Raw genomic sequence first — 20,363 nt, 5'->3', positions numbered from 1 at the left:
TTTCTGCTAGCCAAGGCTACAATGGCTCAGCACAGAATATCCGTTCTCTTCACAAATCCCAGCTGTGATGTTGGAACAGGAGCTCCTCTTGCTGGCTCTGGAATTCAAGTGGCAGCATCCACCCTAGCATGTATGTGGAGGCTATCTTTTATCTTTATTTCCTTCCATGTCCCCTTGCCTCGGTAGTAGGGATGAGTGAATGACAATAGCTGCTTCTCTTGATTAGCCAGAAAATAATATTGTAGGCATCAGCAACTAAAACACCCCCTTAGGGGAGATACCTGGCCATCCGTTTGCCTGAAAGCCTGAGTTTATATGAAAATCTGTTTCTTTCAACTTCCAGGGTAGTAGCTAAAGCCAAACTACCCTGCACAGATACTTTGTTATGTATTTAATAAATGGACATGTTGCACAAAATAAGCTTTATTTTCAACATAACCTGTCTTCAAAGTGAACATTTCTCTTTTAATGTTGCTAATATTTTCTTCCACCACTCTTTCCAGGTTTCACTTGGACATACTTCCCATCTCCTAAGTCTTAACACATCTCTGCAGACTGATCACTAAGTGGGGTGTGGTTGAAGTATCTGTTGCTGATGCACGCTCTGTTATATGTAATAGCTTTACATCTCTGCTACAAGCATGCAGCATGGGCCTTTCCTGGAGCTGGAGCTAGACCTCTGACCTGGAGGACCGTGATGCGTTCCCTCCTGACAGCTTCCTCCGGGAAAGTGAGGGGGCAAGGGGATTTACAAGTGGGAAGAGGAGCGCTCTCTCCAGCACCACACAGCCGCTCCAGATCCCTGGGGGCTTGCAATAGGGGCCCAGAAACACCAGTGCGTGTGAATAGCACCATTATAGGCCATTTTAATTCAAGCAACAGGATTGCTGAAGACAGGGGCAGCATGTTTCCTAGGAGCTGGGCAAGGTGTTCCCAATAGCCCATGATATGATGCAGCATTTTTTTTGCCAGTATGGGGCACTGAAGCTAAGGGAAGAGCAACCTTTCTTGCGCTATTTTTGGCCATCTTAGAGAGAAAGAAATCTAATCATGGCCCCTGGCTTGTCATCTTTTCATGAAAGCAGCATAAGCCAGAGCTCCCAGCAAGCCTCATAAAACTCCGGATTTACAGGGGACCTTTCATCTACATCCATTTAAAATGTTCCCTGCCAGGCAACTGACTATGGATGGAAATCATCATTTGAAAAGATCTTACTTTAAGGACTGTACACAGTGTCTTAAATGCTGCTTCAGTTCTTCATCCTTTTCATAGGATTCCAGCATGGTGTGTGCATCATTGTGGCGATAGCAGTAGATTTTATACGTGTCTTCTAGTGGGCCTTTAATCTGCAAGAACACTTCCCCTGTTAAGGAGAAAAACAAAGCGTGTCAAGCTAGACAACAGCATCTCAGAAGGAGTTTTATTATTCCATCACATTAGCCGTGAGCTAAAAAGGCTGGCTTCCACTTTACTTCCCTTAGAAACGATCTCGCATGTTTATGTGCATTATTTATTACATGTATTTCTCAGCTGCTCATCTTTGTCATAGCCAGGCACCATTATATCAGTGTTAATGCACAAAAATTCCCTCAGGAAAAGGCATGAAATCTCTGCACCCCGCACCCCATCATCCACAGCCCCCTAATTCACTTCCCCAGCTTAATGCCCCTTCAGTGGAAACCACACAGGAGAGCTTAACTGTTAAGGGGAGACCATTTTTGTGTGATGGGCTGGCAGGAGGGATGAATGTAAGCCTGCTAATTTTCCTTTTGACTTTTTTTTCAACTGAATATGAACTTAAATGGGTTATAAGAGGAATAATGACTCCATCTCCCATTAGCCATTTCACTTTTATCTGTTTTTCAAAATCCTGAAATGGCAATTGTTATGGCCTAGAATAGAGATTTTTCTTCACGTGACAGAGGAACAACCTCCACCCCTCCCCTAATTAAATAAAACCACCGTCGATTACAGCCATTTTTGTATAGTATTTGGATTTATATACAACTGAAAGGGGAAAATATTTCCATTTCCAGGCCTCTACACCACCATTTTTCCCCAAAGAACAGTTGGGAATTTTAGAGGCACTAAAGTAGTCCTGCACCCATTTCCCATTTGATTCTGGTGCCTAATTCTCTCAGCCTAAAACTCCTGTGTTGATTTCTGTGTATGTAAGAAATATTATCTGAGCAGAGAAGGCATCCTTCATCTCTTCTGCTGAGATATTCATTTGGTTCTTACTTAGGACATAGCAGCACCCTGATCAGCGTCCTTGGAAATGCATATAATAAACAATAGCAATGGTGAAAACTCCTGTCTCGGGCATGTACTGAAAATTGCATCTATGTGGCAACCAGTCCAATGTTTTATAAACATTTCTGTTGAGTTCTAGCAATGATTATGAAAGTTAAAAGCCGAACGGCACATTAATTGGGAGCTCTCTTTTCATTCACGGAGTGAGCGCCAAGCTGTCAGGCATCCTGCATGTTTCATCCTGACCGGAGTGGGCTGTTTCATAATACATTGCATTGAACTGCTCCGTCTTAAAGTGAAAAATGATTCAGTTACCACAGTAACACAGCTCTGGATTTTTTCCCCTAGCAGCGAAGGTTAACTGGGCTGTCTAATGCACGTTGGTTTCAAGGTGCGAATAAAGGAACAACAATGACAGAGCTAAGACCACACGAATTCATTTTAGTTACTGTAAGGCCACAGTCAGAAAAGCACCGGCATCCTATAGCTAAATGCTCTTTAGCTGACTTCTCTGTCTTGTGCTTAATGCTAATGCTGATGGCTACCGCTACCAACACACATTGCATCCTGACTTTCCCCTGAACTCTCTATACAGGCCTTTAATAGACAGCCGTGTAAGGGGAAACCTTAATAAGCTCTCTCTTGATCCTGCTCCCTTGGTGCCTGACTCTTAGAGATGCTGAGCTCTCACAGTTTTCACTAACTTTAAGCGGAGCTCAAGTGCTTAGCACAGCCCGTACTATGCTAAGCCCTCAAGTGAGGTTATGTTTTCAGTAGCAAAAAAGCAAGCTATAGACTTACAGCTTATTTCAGCACATACTAGAGGCTGGAAATTATCATTCTCTTCTCCAGAATGAAAGAGATGAGCAAGATCTGTTCACTGATGTATTGTGCCACAATGACAGATACTTTCACTGATGCTCAATGATGAGAAAAATTATGTGCTGATTTCACGGATGGGGCCTTTTAAAAGCAGACGGATTTCTTAAGCCTAAAATCCTTCTTGGTTCTGAGCCATATGGACTGAATCAGATGAGCTTTGGGCATATCACTGTAGGAGCTTGCTTTATGGGCCAAAACCACATTGTATTTGGGCACAAGTTTAAAAATACTGAGTCTTTTGCACACTCTAACAGATCCAAATCTGCCTGATGCCATTTCTTAAGTGTGGTGGTCATCAGTCTCAAAGAGAAAATCCTAGGGGGAAGGCTTGAGTGACAGAACCAGTTTCTCCCTGTGGCTTTCAGTGGTGCTGCCTGTGTGAGAGCAGCGGGAGAGGGAGGAAGAAGGGGTCTAATAGCTAAAAGCCAGGGTAAGGTTACTAAGTCTTCATATTCTTCCACATACAGTATCCAGAACAGAGGGCAGCAAAAATACAGGAGAGAACTAGAAAGGGTATTTAACCTCAGTGGCATTTAGCATCAGAAGACCAAGCACCACAAAAGGCCTGTCTACATTAGCATTTTAGCTCAGATTAGGAGAGGGCTTTTGAAGCCAATCTCTCAGTACTCCTCATCTCCCATGCCTTGGCTGTGTGGTGGAGCAAACTTACTAACTTATTGCTTATAGTGATGCAATGATTCTCCCTGCTTTTGTCTCAGCCTTTGGAAGAACATCTCGCACCTTACTTGCCATCTTTTTCACTCCCATAATTTAGTGAACTTTGTGATCCACAATCCCGTATGTTTTCATGGTTCTTTGTCTGATTCTGGAGAAATACACCCTAATAGATGGATGAAATTGTTTGTCTTTACTTCTGGATGTGGCAGGGAACTAAAAGGATGATTCTCTTGGCTGTGAGAAAGGCACTTCCTGCTAGAATAGAACATTGCTTATTAAGGGTATGACTCATCATGATGCACTTTTATTGAAATACCGCCAAACAACACAGTCGCATCAAACTACGTTAAGCTGTTGCCTTGGCATACCAGATTGAGACATGCTAGGATTAATACTTTTCCCAGGCATCATATGTTTTAATGTCCTGTTTCTTAGTCAAATGGCAACTGATAATTTTTTACTCCATTATTTGCGAGAAGAGGGGTCCTTTCTATAACATGTTACCTGTGGTAGATGGTCAGTTTAGGGAAGAAAGAATCTCTCTGACCTCTGAATTGTGGCTGGAAGTTTTTTTAAACTAAACTGGCTGACTTTGCACTGAAGCAAATTAAGAATTCTCACCTGATCCCGTAAGGTGGATCACCTACTGCCTGTGCATCAAAGATGCAGTTATGGGAGAGCTGATGAGTGGTAACTTCTTAAATCTCTCCAGCTGTGCCAGAATGTCAAGTGAATAGATCACAGTCTTAACATTCATGGCCTGACCTGCAGAACGTGTGACTGTTGTGACATAGCCAGGGGCAATCCGTTTGCTGAAAATACCCACGATCCCTACAGACGTTCCTGCACGGATTCCCACAAACTCCGTATCAATTACAGCTTTCTTGCCTTTACTGACCATGTCCCTGTTAAGCCTTAACCACCTCTTACATGAATTGTATTGCCAGTAGATACATGTTCACAATATTCAGGGTGGGGTTGTGACGTGTTTATTACTCCAATCATTTTTAATGCTTTTCTTGAATGGTACAATTACGAGTATGCAATATAAGAGTTGGTGTAAGCGCGAACAGAGTTAGGTAGGCAATATCAAACTAGATGAAAAGGGTATTATCAGTATGTGGCATAATTCAGTGCTGCAGTTTTTACTCATGCTAAACTCACCCTCTCCTTCCTTCCCTCCCCTCAATATCCAGATGGATGGAAAAAGAGCATCGTGATCATACGAGTACAATAGAGCGACTGGACAGGTTTCACATGTCATTTTTCCTGTGTCATTATGGACAGCTTGTAGCACGTTAGCCTCTGGGAGTGGTATTAGTTAAGTCTGATGAGGGTAGAGGGTAGAGGACAGGAGAGTGTTATGTTTATTCTTTCACGTAGCTTTGTAGAACTCAAGAGGACAGTAAACATACCGATTATTTGCATGGGTGGTTCCACATCTGTCGTGGCTTCTTCCAACAATGACAGCAGTTTGGCTGATACTTGATGGACCAATTCAATATTGCTAAACAAGCCATCCACGTCAAAGCGAGCAATCTAATGGAATACAAATATTAAGCAGCTACTGATGAAGGATAAAGAAGGACATTGTGTATTACAGACCTTCTCTTGCTATGCCCTGAGCGTTCAACACTCCAGGAGGCACCACTTCCGCAAAACCTCATATAAACATCCTCCTTGTGACTTCAAGGACACATATACAGTTTTCAGATTAGTGTAATATGGTTGACGCAGTTAACAAAGGGCATGTTATCAAGTGCTTTTAACCTTATTTTGAGCTATTCCTAATCTGAAAGTGTTTACCTAGGAAGGAAATAAATATTATCATCTAAATAAAGAAAAGATCCTTAGCTGGCTTTAAAATGTTTGTTTACTTTCCCACTGAGAAAAAGAATAGCTGACAGTGGGTTTGATTCCCTGACTACCAGTTGCTAACAGAGGCCGTTACGTGAACTGAGATCTCGGCGCTTTGGTGTCAGCTACCAGGTACAAAGACTTCCAGATGGTGGTACCATTTTAAGTCAGTTGTCCTATAAATCCAAAGACAACCAAGATCGTATAATATCCGCTAAAACAAACACATTTACCATTCTAGGTATTAATATAACCTGACGAGCTTCCTACAGAGCCTGGGCGCAGAACATTGACTTCAGCGAACTGCATCAATTTATACCAACAGAAAATTTGGTTCTGTGTCCCTACTCATTTTAGAGCAAGTAAAAAATTTGCAAGACACATACTTTTCATGCAGTAGTTATTTATTTCCTTGCACAGCAGGGCAATAGTTAATATTCGGGGCAATTGGAGATAGCCAGTGGTAATGTGCTAATACTGAGAACAAAGGCAAGACTGACTTCGACATCCATATTGATACCCTCTGAACGGTATTTCTCCATTAGAAATAGAATTGCTGACTTACATAGCAGCTTACCAGATGCCAGGAGGATCAAATTGCATGCTATTGTAACAGAATCAGAAATATACTTTCAGTACTAATGCAGCTAATTTCTTTATAAGTATTATAGGGGCTAAAACATGTTTTATCCATTTGGAAATATGAAACAGAGTCATTGCTAGGTCAATTTTCTAAAAGCTATCCTTCTCTAAACACATTACAAACTTGCAATACTGTAGTTTATCTGAGAACTAGCCTTAAAACCATACAACATTCTTGAAAGCCTTTCAAAAATGCAGGGGTTATTAAATTAAGACAGTTATAATCTCTAAATTACTTTTCCTGTATACATCTAGCACCGGACTTCTGACTTCTGCTCCAGCACAATGCCTACATAGCATTTGGAACTACACTGTGCATGGACACTTACACACGTTAATACAGTGACAAAGGACAGAATCAAAATGTATGTTTTCAGTTGGCTGGAAAAGAGCAAAGGAATACAGCACGCTTGTCAAAAATCTCAGCGAGTTCAACCAGGGAATACTCGTGCTCAGTGTTGGTCAGGCTGGGGAGGGAGTCAAGTGGAGACTGCTTCTAAGCGGATGAACAAGTGAGGAGAAAGAAGAAGTCAAGAACTCCTTAAAGCTACACCAGCAGGTGCCAGCTTTTCTGAAAACAGGTTGGGACAAACTCTGACAGAGTTTTAAGAAAGAAAAAAGGTCCTGCAGGAGCTTAAACAGCACGGGCTTCAGCTGGCCACGGCGTTTCCCAAAGAGGCAGTGACAATGTCATCTAAAGACACTTTGGCCCCTACACCTGCATTTTGTCACCAATTTCATAAGAAATGCTACATACAGAATACTTGGTTTAAGGTCTGTTTAAAATGATTTTTATTCTGCATTAGCAGCAGATATCATTTGTGCAGCCTCTGTGAATGCTATGTTGCAGGCTCCACAAATACGAATCTTTCTCTGGACAACCTCTTCTATTCCCAGCTTTTGGCTGCACAATTTTTCTACAAACCGTAATACTGTTGAGGAAAAGTTGCTCTTTGAAGTCACAGCTGAAAAAGAAAATAGGTATCATTGGCCTAATAAGATCTTTTGCCTGAAAGACAGTTTTGAGCCTTCCTTCTTAAATGTACCTTTTCTGTGTAGCATGCAAATTTCTGAAGTGCTCACTGGGCTGTCAGGCATGGTATTTCTCCACCACAGCTGCCTGAAAGGCTGGATAAAGTTATCTTTAGAACTGAATTTAACCTTGATGGGGAGGTTCATGCCATTCCAGGTTGTTACCATGGAAAATACTTGGGTTTATTGGTTTTTACTGCTTTTGGAGGTGCCAGTAAAGATCTGCCAGGGCATGTACCAGGGGTTATAGTAACAGAGCAGTATGGAGAGGTGGAAGCTGCTATTGCAGCACACGAGCAAGGATATAGCATCCAAGCTGCCCTCTGGGCAAGTACCTTGATGCAGGCTTTATGCAAGTGCAGTGCAAGTGTCAGGAGCATATCTGACTTCCCACTGTCCTCGCTAGAGCCCTGGCATGTCCCTTTCTGGAAAGCTAGCTCCGGACCTGCTCCTGGCACCGCATCGCTCTCGCGCTGGCACTTCATGCATTATCTGCAAGCAGAACGCAGGTGAGCTGAGACCTTGATGTCACCACCTCATCCTCTGCCCCCGGCACTCACCTGCTTGTTTCTCAGGGGCTGAATCACTTCCTTGATGCAGAGATCCAGGTCACTGATATAGTCTTTCTCTGTCTGCATGAGTTCTGCGATGATTTTCACCCTCTTGGCCATCATGCGTCTGTTAACTTGTCCTTCGTCCTCCTGCAGCGAAGTGGCAGGGGATGAGGACCCCGCCTGCGGAGCCATTTTTTCTGTTCAAAAGAGGGAGATTTGTGAGGAGCATCATAATCCCGCGTGCTGGCCCAGCTTGCCCTGTGCGACCATGGGGGAACGTAACCAGTGCCTATTAGAAACTCCCAAATCGCCATGGGGAGCAGGAAAAGAAGCATAAGAAATGGCAATCCCAGATCAGACCGACTGTCATCCCATTTCCCTCCTCTACAAGCGGACACGGGTTTGGTGAAGGAAACCATCCATTTGGCAGTGAGGGAATAACCCATCACTGGCTCCCCCAGCTTTGATGTTATGTTTGTGGGCAGAAATTTTCCATGGAGCACAGGAGAGTCTGATCCTTGTCACAGTGAAATTCAAGGATAGTTGATGCCCTTCTACTCCCTTGAAAACACAGACTGGGTCTGACATCTATTATGATTTGGAGGATGGGAGAAAATATGTTCCTGTGGAAGAAAAAGGCTGTGTTTACCATAAATAAGCTTCACTGGAATAACCTTTGCTCTGTACGATGTAATGTTGAGTCTATTCATGGGAGGCTGAGGGCTGTAGGTACTGGAAGACAAACTTTCAAATGAAGACAATGTTACTAACGATGACGATGAAACCTGTAATTCTGTTCAAAAAGATTTCTTTGAAAGAGGCAAAGGAATTACTGAAGAATATGGGAAAACCTTTAGTGATCAATAACAAACATTTCTTGGAACAACAGAGATCATTGGGATCAGGATGTTCTTAACTATTTTTCCGTACTTAAGACCTAGAATATCTGATTTGTTCTAAATACATGGAAATGCAAGCAAGTCTTCTACAGACAGGTAATTTATGTATGCTACAGGACCTGCACACAACCTACCTATCTGTAATGATGGCCTTCCCTTTTGCCGGTTTGTAAGCCAGCCTGCAGACATCCATGTCAGCTGTACAAAGGGCACTGAATTTTATCTGTGTACACTGACAATCTGTATTTTTCATTAGGAAAAACACACACACAGAAAAAAAACAAGTGAAAGATTTCAGAGGTTATTCTGGTGTTTTTCTGCTAGCCACAAGATGGTGCAGAGCACCAACAAAGATGGACATATCATTACCGTACTCATCTCTGCGTTACCCAGGTCGTGCTTTGACAGCATGGGCTTTTATTGCTCAGCGGCAAAGGACGGGAATCTCTGCTGAGGATCAGACTGCTACGCCTTCGTGTCAACTTCTTGTAGGGAGCGTACTGTATAATGAGGCAACAGCAAGCAGTGTCCGATGCTTTGCTCGCTGATAGCCAATACTGAATATACAGTTCTTTGAATGGATTGTCAAGGGCGAGGTCATGAGCGCTCAAGTGAGCGTCGAACAGCGTGCAGCTCACCAGTACAACACCGGCCAAGGCTGTAGGTGGTAACCTGGAGCTGGACTTGTGGGAAAACCGAGCAGCTGTCAGGAGAGAGGGCTTTGAGCCCTCTTCTGCTGAGAGGTGTAAAATCTTATAAATCCAAGGTAACATCTTCCCCAACCCCTTCTACAATTATGCTGACCACTGATACTCAGAAAGGACAGTTTTGTTATTAATCCTTCTCCCATCAGGTTTTCCAGTGAGACTGATGTGACCACAGTTATTGTTTTAAATAGCTGCTTTTGGGACTGCACCTCTGCCTCTGTACTGATAGCTTTAAACAGTGAGGACAAGGAACCCAAACAAACCGTGGAGGGGGGACTGTTTTTTCAGACTTTTTTGTATTTAGATGTACTTTTTACCTTTGAGTTTTTAGCCTTGAAGTCTGTGTATAACACAAGCGTGAACATTTTGTCCTCAAGTTTGTAAGCAGACAATAAAATGGAAACATGATGAGGATGTCTCCCCTCCACAAGGCTTAGGCTATCGGAAGAATTTAAAGCTGAATCTTGCCCAGGTGAGTCTGTGCTGGTGCGAGTGCACGGACTGCACAGGAGCTCGCGCTGCTGCAGATCTCATCCACCAAAGGTGCTGTGTGCTGGAAGAAACAGACTCTTCCCTTACTTTAGTGAGGAGGAGAGCAAAACTGGTACCAGTATCACTCCACAGCTCCCTCTGAGCAATTTTCTGCTAGGGTTGCAGAATGAGACCACCTTGCCTGCTGCTCACATGCTAAAATGGCAGGTACTTTTTCCTCTAAAAACTTACAGTATGTAACCGCACTTATAAATTCACACTGAACAACATGAACAATCCACTTCCATTCCAGTTCTGCACTGAAATCAGCATTTTTCTTGAGATCGGGTGTGAAAATGTTTGCTTGTGTGTGACTGTATGTGAGAGTTCAGGGCGACTCCTGAGAAACTGCAGAGAGGACCAGACATCCTCAGAAGTGTCGTTTCATCTCAGATGCAGCACTGTTACGATATCAGATGGAATTTGAAGGTAAACAGAAGATGCTGTGCAAAAGAACTTTCTAATCTTTTATACTGGTGGCGGGGGAGGGCATTATATGAGCAAAATAAAGCCACTGTATCCCACTTCAGGCTGGAAGTCACAATCCCTCGAGAGGCTGTTCTTTCAGTTTATGTCATTAGATCGCCCTGATCAAATTTGATTCTTGAATTATGTCAAGGCTCATCTATTATCCTTATTGCATGATAGATAATAATGCCAGGAAAGAAAAACTATTCTCAACAGGAAGAAATAATCGTGAGAAATATCAGGTAGATGCTGATTCCTTATAGAAAACATGTTTTTTTAATAAATGTATCCTTTTGTTAAAAGTAATATAATTTTCCATTTTCACTCAATATGTTCACTTTTTCATTTCAGGCATGTCTGTCTCTATAGAATGCAACAGCAAGTGATGATTACAGCCAAAACCTGTGATTTCATGTTCAGCTGATTTGATTGCTTTTGACCAGTTTGAGAACATTAGTAGGTTCCCGAAATCCTTGTGGAGTAAGTGAAAGTTTAATGAATGCACAAACAGCAATTGCATATCTGGAATATAAGCAGACACGTTTCTACCTGGTAACATGTACCAGCCCCGGAACGGTTGGAGGGAGAGGATTAGCAGGAAGAGACGTTGCTGAGGATTAACTGTTACAGTAAGAATTTGGCTCATTCATCCTCGGAGATGCCAGGTTTATAAACAAGAAAAAACTGTCCATTGAATGGTTTATTAGACAGCTACGTCTTAAGACCAGTTTACAAAAAAGTAATTGGTAGTTTTAGTAGGCATAAAAATATAAAGTAGAAGGTAGTGTTTTCAACTGTTGCTTTGTGATGTCAATTATCTGCAGGAATCACCTTTCTGGAGGACTTTGCTTTGGAGAGGAAGGTGATGACTTCGGCTTTCCAGCTGTGTATTGAAGTACACGGCTCTAGTTGCACAAAACAGGAGGTTCACTATGTGATGACACGGACAAAGCAGCCACAAGTCTTACAAAAACAGTTTCTTGCAAGTGTGAAGTCTAAAAATATCCCCCAGATGGAGACATCCAGCAACGTAGTGAGAGTGTGGAGGAACAGAGCCTGCAATGTGCAAAAGCAGCAGCTCTCTTCTGGGTCCGGGGGAGGTACTGGGAGATCCACAGCAAGCGACCAGAGGAGCAGCCAGAGCAGGTTTGCAAGATCTATGCATGCAAATTTCCCTGGCTTTCCCACCTAGAGAGTGAGCAGCTCTGAGAGGTCTGCTCTATCCATCCTTCCTCCCAGGTAAGATGCTCAGGTTGGATATTGTGTTTGTCCTTGGGACAAGACCCAGGTTTCTCCCCATCTAATGCTTTCCATCTGGAAGTGAAGGTACTGGCACAGAATATAGCAACAAGTACAGCGATGTCAGTGCATGGAGTGAGTAACAGGCCTTTTCATTACTTAGGCAGCATTTGGAGGACACCAAAGGAACACCAGTTCTGCACTCGCGCTGTGCAGATTTTGCCTGGCACAAGGGAGCAGTGAAGGCGTAAGTTATCAAGGTATAACAAACAAATTACAGCATTACTGTGTTTTCACGTGTGAAGCCTGAGTCTCACACCACCCTAGATAAAATTATTCTTCTGTGAAAGCAAGTCCTCAGATAGCCTGTCCCCTCAGATAACCTAGCGATTACACATGGGAATGTACACCGGCTTTTATCAGCTGGATTTGAGAATGAAACGCAGGCAGCCAAGTTCAGAGACTGCTGCTGTGGCAGCTTTCCTCTCCCTCCTCGTACCTCCCCTTGCGCCGCAGCCCCGGCTCTGCCCCTTACACCCCTGCTTCAACTGCGGGTGCCTGCAGGGCTATGGGGCACAGGGACGCTGGGATCCTTGGAAGTGAGGGAGCCTGAAATGGGACATGCAGTGGGAACGGATGGAGTGTCCCACTGCGTGCGGGAGAAGTGCATCACATGAGCTAACACGCAAGGAGTTTTACTCCAGATCCCCCTCCCCTTGTGAGGGACCGCTTCATAGCAGCGTCGTTATGGTTTTGCACCAGTTATCGCACCGCAACAATACGGTGCAAACATGGCGCAAATTAGATCCGCTGAACTCCAAGCTGGGCATCAAAATACAAAAGGATTGGCAGAGGGTTGTGGAAAAGGCCTTTTTTTTCTTTTACTCACAGACGCACATAACAGCAGCATTGTTCCGGAGCAGGTTTGTTGCACACGGGCTGCGAGTTACACATACAAAAAGCCGCTTTTCTGAGCACAGGAGGAGAATGCCGCAGGACCAGAATGACCTTGCACCAGTCTTCCTGGGCAACAGGTTCGCTCATAAAATCTGCATCAGAGACTTCCTTGCAATTAGGTCGTTCAATCTTTGATCATTTTTCTGTTCCATAAGGTACAGAAAATATTTACATTCAACACGCAAGTTCTTTCTTCAATTCCTTGACAGCAGACCGCTTTAATTATATGTGTGCTGACAGGACTAGAGAGATCCCATGTGACCGCAGTGGAAGGGAAAGAAAGCTTATCATCAGGTGACAGAAGAATGCCCTTATTGTTAGCGCCAATACTTACAAATAAACCTTTCCAGTGTGTCATATACCGGTATAAATATACCACTCCTGTGGCATTGAGCTAATATGTTAATAAAGTAAGCACCGAGGAAGGGCTGCATTTGAACCGATTCCCCTGGGACATGTGCGCCTCAAGATTTGGCGTGGATTAGCTGTACGAACTGTGAGCTGTGTGACCCGCAGTGCACAGACCCCAACGAATAAAGCGTTTGCTAATATGCTCAGAGAAGGGTCCGTAAACCTCCTTGGGTCCTAGTCTTCGCTCCCTTACCCCGGTTGCTGTTACTAGTTACGCTGCAGTAGCTCCTGAGAGTCCTAAGCCACACGGCAGGACTCGGTTGTGCCAAGTGCTGTGCAAACACAGCAGCACAAAATGGATTCTGCTCTGAAAAGATGAGCTCACTTCCCAGCCTGGCTGCCACTGTCATCAGTTCAAGGAATAACTCCAGCTTTACTGCAGTGCAAGTTAACAGAATTTGATCCTTCGAGCTTAAATTTGCACAGGAGAAAATAAAAGTATTTGTTAGATTGCGATTTCTCATCACAGGGCACAGGGGGGTATTTCATCAAGCCATCTCCTGCACTTGAGGAAGTAATTCGGACTTTTACTCCTTACTGTACTTCAGCAAACCAGCCGCTCCAAAGATCAATACATTTCGCAGTGAAATAGGATAACCCCTGCACTGTAGTCCATAGAAAGTTAATCAGTAAGTATAGCGCAAAGCAAATAAGGAACTGGGGAGAGGCGCGGAGGATCTTTACTCCCGGTAGGAAGTGCGGAGGAGCTGTGTGCATGTGTGTGCTTGTGATGGAGGAGCACAAGGTGCCTCCGACTGGGCTTTTGTATACCAAGGGGTAGCAGCTTTCCAGGAATTTGTATCATTTCGCAGGTTTCTGCATCATTGCTGGTGTTGGTTATTTCTCATAACTACATCAGACACAGGCAAAATGTGAAATTCAGGGTTCAGATATGAGCTCTGAGGCAATATGTTCCGGTAGCTGTGTGAATCACTGTATCTATTACAGGTATGTCACTGATGTATTTTAAATTGAAGCATGTGCAAGTCATTTAACAGTGCAGCTGACCCATTCACAGCTGAAGTTGTAAGGGAGTTAATATGTAATAGATCTGTAGGACAAGGAGTATTTTCAAAGCATGCATTGTCTCTCTGAACACTGTAAATGTGACCTCTGATTCCTTCTGGAAACCCACCGTTTTCTATAGCTCATTTTTCACACCAAGCCCAAGTTTGGTATATGATTATTAACAAAAAACAACAATCCATCCAAAACCTAACAGGCAGGGAACTATGTTTTAATTTCCTTTTCCTGGTCTGCCCTTTTTGGTTGATAGCATCTATCCCCGTGATACATTGCATCTTAATCTGCCCTGATCTTGCAAACATTTTATGTGCCAATAACTACATCAAGCAAACTCCTCTTACCGAAATACATAGGTACTCACAGAATGGTAGCTTTAGGTTAATTCAAAGGCTGATCCCAACATTAATGCAATACATAGGTATTGATACAGTTACTTTTAGAGCTGCTACTGACGGATTTTCACTGTAGAAAAGAGACCAACTCCTACCAGCTAAACAACTACGGATAATACATTTGAAAACAGACCTGCTAAATACCATGTTGTGCCATTGCTTAAGGATAGTAGCAAGTTCTTCATTCCTCTCGAAAGGACATATGTGCAGGATTTTCTAGTGAATGTAGGGCAGAGCACTGCATAGAAATATCACAGGACCTGTGTCTTAGCTCTCATAATGACCCTTGATATTATTTCTGCAGCCACCACAAATGCCAGTGAATATATCTTTCTTAACCCCATTCTTCCCTCTTTAGAAAAGTGATGCTTCTGTCCAGTTGATGGAGAACTATGGAAGAAAAACATATATGGCTTGATCAAGGTATTTCTGGACTCATCCAAGAATGCAAGTGCAACCTGAGCTCTGGATGACTGCATGGTTGTATCACGAACCTGACATTTGATAGCAATCGCCTTATTTTCCCCTATCTAAAATGGGGCTGCAGGCATTTGGTTATCTCACAGGATGAGTTGAAATAGGTGCATGAATGCTTGCCAAACTCTTTGAGAATATAATGGTTACTTTGCATCTTGTTTCCTTTTTAAAAAGAGTGAAGCCAGGAGGTGTTGCATGGCCATTCACACCAGATAAGGTACTGAATAGATGTGTCTAGTCTAATAATTAACAATGAAAATGCTTTCTTGTGTTTTTAATGAATCCTTAATTTTCAAGTGAAAAACACTTGCAGAGGTTTGCACCTTTCACAATGCTATTGTGCTCATGTGTAGACTTACAGAGCAAACCACCTTGATTATCCTGGAGATCTGGGTGGTAGGCTCCCTTTCTCACTCTTTACAGAAAACATTTTGGATTCTGTATAAACCAGCAAAACTTAGGGGAAATCCAAGGGCAGAACCTGAATTCTCAGGAGTTTTTATGCCTGACTGCTTGCTCACTTGTTTTGGGGGGTTTTTTGTTTGTTTTTTAGTTGGGGACCTATATTTCTAGCACACTGAGCTGCACTTTGAGCATATACTTCAGAGCTGCTGGAAGTGGCTGGGGGGGCTACAGCCTGGTTTCTACTCCGGGAACCTTATAAACCACGCAGAAGACTGGAAGGGCCCTCGAGAGATGTCTTGCCCATGCCTCACCTTGCGTGAATGTGCTGCTACGCCGACATAGGCATTGCGGTGTAAAGACAGCTTGGTCCCCATGCTCTGCCTGTATTGCCTGTCACTAGCAGAGATGGGGGTCCTGCAGCCTCTGACTCTTGGCTTCCCAGCCCTGCTCACAGGGGATTCCCTTCTGCAGGGTTTGCTCCTGTCTTACACATCCTTGTCCGTGCTAATACCAACCAGAGTTCTGCAGACTGTTAGAAAACATATTAACAGGGGACTATAGAAGGGAGGGGCAACTAAACACAGAGCTTTTCTTCCAATTCATATGGGAAGCAAGCGCAAATTATTACCATTTGTATCTTTTCGCAAAGCATTTACTGTTCTAGGGTGATAGGAGAGTCGGACCTCGTGATACGCAACAGACTGTTTATGTCTGTCACCAATGGATCTGTTGGGTTTCCTTACCAAGAATGGAGACCTCAAAAGCTTTGTGCCAACAAAACCACTTCCCTCACCTTGGAGTAAGCTGCTTCACATCCAAGCACTAGTGAAGAAAAATGAAGAACATAAAGGTGTGCAATGATAGGACATCATCAGCGCTGGCAGGTAACACATTAGGTCTGGGATCCGTGATGATTATCAGATCCAGGCACATCTAGCTCACCATAATTTGATCCAGATCAGGCCTTGGCACACAACCATTTCCTTCTCTTGAGATGGTAAATACACTTCATAGGAATTTCTACTGACTTTGTATTTTCACTCTGAGGACAGGCAACTTCTAATCCAATAGAAAGCCTGCAGGTACCTTGTTAACCCATCACCGTTTTTCTTGAACAAATGCGAGCAAGCAGAGTGAGCCGATACCAGACCGGTGCTTTGCAATAGGTAGCCGCGGCAGTCTTAGCTGGTGGCAGGAGCCGTAAAGCTGGATTTACTGTCTCCTTGGACTGCTGCCATAAACATAACCTCATGCTCTGCCATGACTACCTAGGCTTCCCCACCTCCTTTGCTCCAGATTTTAAATAGGAGACGTTCATGGCATGAATACACCTGACACAGGACAGAGAGATCTCATACTTTCACTGGATATCATTCTGATAACCTCGACCTCACCTGGGCAAGCCCCTTCACGGGTAAAAAGCTGCTGTTTTGGTGGGCCATGTGCCAGAAGCTTGCCTGCTCAGCCATAGCGATGTGTGCTTGTACCCTGAAACACCCCCGCCGGATCCCTGCAGCGTGTGCCTGACTTAACTGACAATTTTTCATCTTCTCATTGATTAGCTATCATGAGGAGGGAACAGCGTAATCGATGAACCGCTCTGTTGTTTTCAGTGTGTGCAGCCCCCATAGAAATCCTATTATTTTCAGGTTTACTATTTTATTTTCTGCTTTTGCTATCTCTCTGAAGGAATGCTACTTCCTAATTAAGTGCATCAAAACCGTAATACAGCAACCAAAAGTATTTTCCTATTTTATTTCCCCATAAAGGATTATTGCCACAAGACTGACTGTCACTAGGCAGTTATATCACTATTAGTAACACATGCTTATATTATAATAATACTCAAACCCTGCATTTGTGATGCGACCCTGTTGTTCAAGACCCTGGAATCCCACAGAAACTCATAAGTTTGCGTCCCAGAGCACTCCCAGAAATAGCCATACACATTCTTCACGCTTCTCCTCAATTTGTGGCATAGCATTTAATTTTTCATTGACAGGCCCAATGCTGATATAATTTACCCATTTCTGGTCCAGATGCAATTTGGTTATTTCAAAAGAAACCCTCTCCATAATGGTATAATTTGAATCAGCATATCCATCAAAACATGTATTTGGACGTACTTCAGTTCGGGCTTGTACAATCTGAGCAACAGATAAACACATTATCGATCCTGGTATTTTTAACTGAAAGAAAAAAACTGCCCTTGATGCTTCTAATTAGTTAGCATATACCCCACTTGATACCACAACCAAAGACAGATAGGATGGAGCCATCGTATTTTCACATTACTGTTTGCGTTGCAAATGTGTTCTGGCGACGAACGAGAAAGATCCTGGTTGCGTGCTCGTTTTGCAGGAACACACCAAAACCTTTGACTGTGCTTTGACTCCTGTCTACACAACACTCTTTAGAAAAATTAGGAGAAACATTTCACACCCTGGAAGCGGGGGGCAAGGGTGAGAGGGGGCAATTGCTCACTCCAACTCTGAGTGTGTGGGGGCAGAGAATGCCATTCCCTTCTTTTCTCTTGAGGCTGCAGCCCGGAGGGCGTCGAGAAACCGCACCAGCCCAGAGCATCCCGAGCAGCAGAGCACCAGCCCAGAGCATCCCGAGCAGCAGAGCACCAGCCCAGAGCATCCCGAGCTGCAGAGCACCACGCAAGCTTTCCCGGTACCTTGTAATTTTTGGCTGTACTCTGTCCTGTCGGACTGACTCCTCCTCAAGGCGCCGTGGTCCCCGCCGGCAGCGGTGCTCTCCACCACGGGCTCCGTTCTCCTCCTCTCCCCCATGTACAGCTTGCTCCTCAGCAGGGCCAAATTCCTCCTCCTGCCTTCCTTCCCCGGACAGTCCGTGCTCGCCATGGCCAGCCTTGCTCGGTGCGGGTGGTGGTGGCAGGGGGGGCAATAGCTTGATTTTTAGGGAGGTGAACTTGCTGCCCAGGTGAAGGCTGGCTGCTTTGGGCTTGGCTTTGGCGCAGGGCTCCCCAGGCTCCGCAGGCCCCGGGCTCAGCCCTGCCACCTGTACCGGAGCAGCTCCACCCCCGGGAAGCTGACGCCCCAGGCAGTGTTTGCATTCACCTGCCCTATGTGCAAGCACGCCCGGCGGGGCCGGTTTCAGAGCCAACCCCAAACCCGCCGCCATCCGCAGCCCGCTTCCCCTGCTTCAGGGAACGCTCCTCACCCCGCCACGGGTCGCATCCTGCCAGCTTTGCCTGGGCTGCCCCTGCCCTGTGCTAGCAGGGAGGTGCCCGAGCGCAGCAGGGCATGGCCACGCTTTCATCGGACGCCTTCCCTCGCCCTACTGCCAGGGCAGCGGGGCAGCGGAGAGCGAGGTAAACGGGGAGGGGAGGCCAGCCACCCCCTTGACCCTTGCTCCTTCTCCTTCCCCAGGGCTTCCTGCAACCTGCAGCCTGGTCGGGACCCCAACTCCTAATGTACCAAATTGCATCTGACAGGCTCCTGACCCCACTGAGAGGTGTAGCCTTTAGGCTGGAAACTCCTGATCCGCAGGTTTGAAGGGAGACGGATCCCCCAGTACAAGGAAGACAAGAGCCGGGAGGGAGATGAAAACCCGGAGGTGGGAAGCAGGGTGGAGCTGATGCTTATCTCAACCCAGGCTGTGTCCTGCTTCACTCTGCGCACAGAGAGGAGACACCAAAGTCTCCCAAGGACCCACAGAGGCTGTCATAACAAATCGCCACGGTCCAATGGCCGAGGAAGCGGACAGCAAAACACCTGCTCGTAATACCTCTGGATCGGCCCCTGGAAGAGATCTATTATCCTGCCTGTTAGCAATGGCCTCTGGCACGCAGGCACTGTCTAGTGATCCTCCGTAGCGCCGGTCTAATCAAGCTCATGTTAAAACAGCAGGAGCTGCTGGCATCTAAGCTTGGACCGGACTTATCCTGGGAAGAGCCCCAACAGCCATCAGTAGCAATCACTGCCGCCGCTGTGATAGCCACCCCCTGCAGCCCTCGCTGCCCTCCGAAACGCCTGGTGGGAGCCCTGTGGAGCAGCCTAATCCATGTCAGCCTCACGCACGCTCATCGCCACAGCATCTGCTGGGGGACACAACTAATGTCCCTTGGACAAATGCTGGTGAAGCATATTGCTTTAGCATTGCCACACTGTGTCCCCGAAGGACTGCGTAGTAAAAAACAAGCGGGGATGCAACGTAGTAGTGTAACCTCTTTTCCAACTTTTATTTTTCTTTAAGAGGCTGGTCCTGTGACGCAACCTCCTGATCAAAGCCCCTCATTTCTTCCCAGCAGTGAAAGGAAAAGGTTGTGAAACTGTTAAGCAATTTACTACGTCAAATTGCAGCACCATGCCAGTGCTGCACAAAGTGTCCAGCCCAAACACACAGCCTGGCAGAGGAATAAAGCGCTGAGGGGGATATTGGGAAGACTTTGTGCTCGTGCAGAGAAGTCACGTATTACGTAGGCAATTCACGTGTTACGTCTCACCTCCTCTTTGATACTCCCAAAGAAACTCTTTGTTTTGCAAGTCAGACCACAAAAGTTCCTTGAAAGGCAGAGCAGTGGTGACAGCGGGGAGAGACATACGCAGGGACCCACCGGTGACACCCTTGCGACAAGCATCAAAGCCCCAGCAACAAGTAAACAGATTAATGCGGGAGCTGAGGGAAATCAACCACCCCTTTTCCTTGCGCTGGAGACTTCCTGAGGGGTTTTATTCCGAAGCAATGGTTTGGCATTCAGCGGGCGTGGTAAAACTGATTTAAACAGTCACCACCCTGACTGGCCCCCTCCCCTGGATTATTTTGTTCCCAGTGTTGCTGCAGGGTGTAAACACCCGCATTTGAGAGGAGATGGAGGAACCGATCTGGCTGGAAACTCCCTCCCCCCTTTCCCCTGGGCTGTTTTCCATCTGGATCTGTGCTCCTGTTTAGTTCATCACCCAGCTACGCAAGCAGTTGTGGCAGCG

The 20,363-nt window shown here is 45.1% G+C and overlaps 1 protein-coding gene across 1 annotated transcript in view; it reads right to left on the bottom strand.

Annotated features, from left to right (window-relative positions):
• ARHGEF38 (Rho guanine nucleotide exchange factor 38) overlaps nucleotides 1-18,278 on the bottom strand; it is a 35,464-nt gene extending 17,186 nt beyond the window's left edge. Inside the window, exons 1-4 of the mRNA XM_009813366.2 lie at nucleotides 18,092-18,278; nucleotides 7,906-8,096; nucleotides 5,230-5,353; nucleotides 1,217-1,364 (exon numbers count right to left, since the gene is read on the bottom strand). Of these exons, the coding sequence (XP_009811668.2) occupies nucleotides 1,217-1,364; nucleotides 5,230-5,353; nucleotides 7,906-8,096; nucleotides 18,092-18,278 (650 nt within the window). The remainder of the gene's footprint in view (nucleotides 1-1,216; nucleotides 1,365-5,229; nucleotides 5,354-7,905; nucleotides 8,097-18,091) is intronic.
• Nucleotides 18,279-20,363: the final 2,085 nt, after the last annotated feature.

Source organism: Gavia stellata, chromosome 5 (genome assembly GCF_030936135.1).
Source record: "Gavia stellata isolate bGavSte3 chromosome 5, bGavSte3.hap2, whole genome shotgun sequence".
NCBI classification, from domain to species: domain Eukaryota; kingdom Metazoa; phylum Chordata; class Aves; order Gaviiformes; family Gaviidae; genus Gavia; species Gavia stellata.
This window is presented reverse-complemented; position numbering and strand designations above follow the sequence as displayed.